The sequence below is a fragment of the Daucus carota genome, chromosome 9 (genome assembly GCF_001625215.2).
Source record: "Daucus carota subsp. sativus chromosome 9, DH1 v3.0, whole genome shotgun sequence".
NCBI classification, from domain to species: Eukaryota; Viridiplantae; Streptophyta; class Magnoliopsida; order Apiales; family Apiaceae; genus Daucus; species Daucus carota.
In genome coordinates, this window is record NC_030389.2 from 37385263 (window position 1) to 37389826 (window position 4564).

General features: G+C 39.4%; 1 protein-coding gene across 3 annotated transcripts; it reads right to left on the reverse strand.

The window, feature by feature from the left end:
• Nucleotides 1–618: 618 nt before the first annotated feature.
• Nucleotides 619–4564, reverse strand: LOC108202693 (delta(24)-sterol reductase). 3 transcript variants are annotated; one of them, XM_017371207.2, is made up of 3 exons: nt 4440–4564; nt 1707–2980; nt 619–1232 (listed from the first exon to the last, which is right to left on the reverse strand). In XM_017371207.2, exons 2-3 carry the CDS (start codon nt 2952–2954, stop codon nt 777–779), a joined length of 1704 nt encoding a protein of 567 aa, XP_017226696.1. In that variant the 5' UTR covers nt 2955–2980; nt 4440–4564; the 3' UTR covers nt 619–776. The 3 variants fall into 3 exon arrangements, with proteins under 3 accessions (XP_017226696.1, XP_017226697.1, XP_063940341.1); XM_017371208.2 differs by having other exon boundaries at nt 1707–2977; nt 4440–4528; XM_064084271.1 differs by lacking the exon at nt 4440–4564 and adding an exon at nt 4281–4397.

Here is a 4564-nt window from a genome sequence, read left to right on the forward strand (position 1 = left end):
GGTTGGGAGGACTAGAACTCGAGATCCCTCCTTCAACCGAGCTCTCATACTTTTTCTTGACAACCAAATGGTTTCCGACCTACACTAGTATCCAATTGACCTTCACTTGAGCCCATCTTCAGCCAGAACTATCATTATATCAACTGATGTTGGAACAACAAATGTCTCAAAATATAAACACTTTTTTTTGTGAAAAGTAAGCTCTCGCGTATCCACACTAACATCCCAAAGAGATGAGCACGACTAACAACATCATAATAAGGTAATCGAAAAGATCTCACCCAAAAAAGATCAAGTCCAGGTTTTATTAAAATAACTGGTAAACAGAAGAGAGGATGGAGGAACAAAGAGGTTAATCGATGAGGGGATAAAAATCTGGAAAGTGGAGAAGTGGCTGTTATACTTTTTCCTGGAAGTTTAGAAGTTGGGTTGTGAAGATTAAATGTACTACCAGTATTGACTCTTTCTTGGAAATTTAGGGACAGATTTCTTGACGAAGAAGAACCTCGTTAGCATACATGACAAGTAATGTTAGTTGTTTGATCAATACTCAATAGCTAAGATGTATAGAACAGTAGCAGCAGGCAGCAGCAAGGATTGTTTAGCTAAACGATGGTATAAACCAAGGGAAATTGATAAATAATTCCAAATAGTTTTAGTCTGACTAGTTAAGAAACCATAGCCAAAAATGTGCAACTACGAACATTAGACGAACAGGGAATGACAAAAGACGGCCAAGGATCTCAAATGATCTGGCAAGAAAACCTACACATGGTTTAATCTACTGGCATGTCTACTTCTGCATAAGCCGTCTCAAGATGGGCTTGCTCGGCTTCCTGCACCTCCTTCTCAGTCTTCCTACCTTTCTTACACTTGTAGTACACACTCATAAATGTTCCGACAGCTCCATACTTCCTCCTGCACTGCTCATATAGCCCTGCATCAAACATCTTCCAGAAACTCTTCTCATTGAGCTCCGACACAGCATACTGTGGCTGGAAACCATGGTTTTCAATCAACCAGCTCTCCAAGCGACGGACAGCCTCAGCACCATCAAACTCCTCGCCCCTTAAGACAGGTCCAGGAGCATAGTAGACTCCAACATCTGTGTACATCTGAGCATAACTTGTGTCCCCCTGTCTTTGATGTAGCTCAAATCCTGGTTCAGGATATATCATCGTCTTGCAAGGTAGCTTGTACAGTTTGTGTGGGCAGAGCCAAAGTGGGTAAAGCTGTAATAACGATCAAAACATTGTCATTAGGTAGCCTGAACACTACAACTACTATCAGGTAGCTAGAAACCTAGAACAGTGAACTCGTCATGTAAAAATGAAATCTATGATCCTATCACTTCCCATTATTGTTTTCATATATAATCTTCTTAAGAAGTCGTCAGCATGGTCACTCTTAGTTGCATTAAAAGTTCCTTGTGACACAAACTCGTCATATGTGGATACATCCAGTATTCTAAAATGTTTTCTTACCGACCATTCATCATAGATTAGTTTACATGATGTTATAACAGCCAGTTCGTCATCATATATGAATTAAATCTCAGGTCAGTAAGTTCAGATATTGTAATTTAGTCCTTTCTTTGAGCTTTTGATGTTCTGTCTTTGGTTGTATGCATGTGGGGCTGATATACAAAAATGTAATAATAAATAAATATATACCAAGGCATAAAAACTAGTTAGTAGAAATTTTACCTCCATTTCACGGTCAACAAACTCCAGAGCATCGCCAACCTTGTAAAGCGGAACGAGCATATCCTGAATGACATGCATTTCATGGTAGTAGTTTCTGATGGCTTCACCTTGAGTAGCCTTCAGCAAAGAGACCTTAGGTGGCATCAACCAACCAAGAGAATACCTAAACCACCACTGATCACCAAATGGAAGGATGAGCTTCCCCTCCCAATACAAACACCTTGTGTGCCTGTGGTAGTATTCTCTGGTTGGAATGTACTCTACAAACTCACCTTTCGTCAATGCTGTCTCCGCATGCTGGTAGAACCATGGTTTAAACCACCATCCAACTTCGTTAATCTTATTGCCCTTCTTTTTAGCCTCTTCCTTTGAAGCATACCTTCCTGTCATGCAAACAGCTTCACGAGGATTGTAAATCATAGTCTCTACAAAGTCTGGCACCTTCTCATCATTATCTTGATCCCCATCCCTGGGTGCGAAAGAATCAATGTAACCCTGTGCCAGTTCTTTTAAGTTACCTTTCACGGGTGTATATGTCAGCTTCATGTATTCCTTTATGGGTATCAGCTTGATCTCAGCTGAGACAAGCAGACCCAAAGTCCCCTGAGACCATGGAATAGCGTAGAAAAGGTCGGAATATTCGTTGTCCTTTGTGGCTCTCACAACCCGCCCATCTGCTAGAACAATCTCATAGGCAACAACAGTGTCAGCAAACAGGCCATATTTATGGGAGCTCCCCTCAATTCCATATCCATTAATGAGACCGCCAACAGTCAGATCATCGAGCTCAGCAACCACAGCAAGGGCAAGGTTCATTGGAACAGTGACCCTGGTGATCTGTCCCATGTTGACAAGAGGTTCGCATTTCGCGATCATTCTTTCTTGGTCAATTTCAAGAATGTTCCGGAAAGCGGAAAGATCAACCTCAAAATGTCGAGCACGCTTGTAGTCAACATTCCGCATTCCAACAGCAATGTAAGGTTTGCGGGCTGTGCACACAAGACCATCCTTTGATGGATTTCTTTGCTTGAGGCGTTTCACAACTTTCTTAACATTCTCATCATGCTCCTTCTGACGCTTCTCGAAGGACTTCCACTCTGATCTGACATCCCCGAGGTAGGTGAGGAAGTACAATGTGAAGGAGATGGGAAGGACGACAAAGATAACAATAATCCAACGGAAGTTGACAAAGTAATCGACCCATATCTTCTTCCTTTTGGGACGAAGTGGGGCCTCAAGATCTGACATTATGAAAGACAGATGTCTCTACCCTGCTGAAATATAAAGCAGGAAAATATTAGGCAATTAGAACAAAACATATCAGGCACATCAGCAGTAGATGATTCCAACAATAAAGGAAACTGAATCACTATAAGCATTACAATACATATGTAATCTATCAACACACAGCAGATTTTATAATACCAAACATGTATTAATAACACATCATATATTGCTCGGTTGTCATGTCATATGACTTAAATATCACATATATGCAAACACTTGAGATCGCCGATGTGAAAGGAAGAGTGAATATAACATTACCATCTATTTTCAAGGAAGTCCTGGTAAAGCCCACAAGAGCAAAGCAATGCATAGTGAGGAAACAAGCCCTTGTTTTACAACACATGTTGCTAATAAGTAATAACCGATTATAAATTATAAGATTACAACGAAAAGGAAGCACGGGTGAGTGAAACGCACGCAGATACAGAAATGTGCCACTAGAAGTCTAAAACTGATCAGGTATCCATTACATAGCAAACAATTCAGATTTACTATAATAGTCATACATTGCTAAAACACACTCCTTTCCAAGATCTTGCAGCAAGCGTGTAAAGAAGCATACGACAACCAAAAATCTATAAAACAGACAAGCAACAGGACCACTGGCAAGTGGCAGGGACATATTATGTAGTGGACTGGAGCAATTGACCCCGTCGAATTTGCAATTTCATATAAAAATTAAAATCTACATCTGAAGTTCAAAATTATTGACCCCATCTCATTTAAATATTTAAATCCCATCTAAATTAATTGACCCTACTTAATTAATATATTAAACATTATTTGCTCACGACCCCGCCAATTACAATATTTTTTTCGGGTACTAGCAACACGACAGCTAAAATAGATCTGAGTGAATTCACATTCTTGCAGATCTGCGATTATTACATCAAATCAAATTCAAACTAATCAACACAATGTCACTAAAACAAAGGATTAAATATAATTCCGTAGTAAATTAATCAACATCAATGAATTTACAGAACACGAGCATGTAATCGTATCTATATCATAAAGAACATACTAGTTCTCCGGGGAGCTTGTTCGATAAAAATCAAGGGTTTTGCGTCAAACATGAGTGAATCAAAATTAATTCAATCGCAGATCAAAGATCCATATCAGTTCACATTTCAACATTAATTAATCAACGATGAGATTCACCACAATACATGTAAAAAAACTGATTTAAAAAGACCTAAAACACATACATACATGCATACATATATATATATACGGATACAAATTCATATGTGAGAATTATGGCCATGGCATATATAGTGAGTGTACCTATTAATTGCTACAAATTTGATACTATATATCGCTAGACAAATATACAGATCAAGCCAGTGCGAGAGAGAGAGAGAGAGACTAGAGAGAGATGAAGGAGAGGGAGAGAGAGAGGGGGGGAGGGAGAGAGAGAGAGAGAGAGAGAGAGAGATGATATACCTCGTGAAGAGTGAGAGAGAGAGAAGTGGGGGTTTAAGCTTGACTCAGTGAAGGGGAGTGAGCTACATTGATGTAGCTATCCAAGTATTTATACACAGAACTGTACTTTCATGGATTAATCATTT

Coding starts and splice junctions, on each gene's coding strand:
- LOC108202693 (XM_017371207.2), bottom strand. CDS start 2,954: ATGTCAGATCTTGAGGCCCCACTTCGTCCCAAAAGGAAGAAGATATGG. Junction 1,233..1,706: donor TTGTTGACCGTGAAATGGAG/GTAAAATTTCTA, acceptor TCGTTATTACAG/CTTTACCCACTTTGGCTCTG.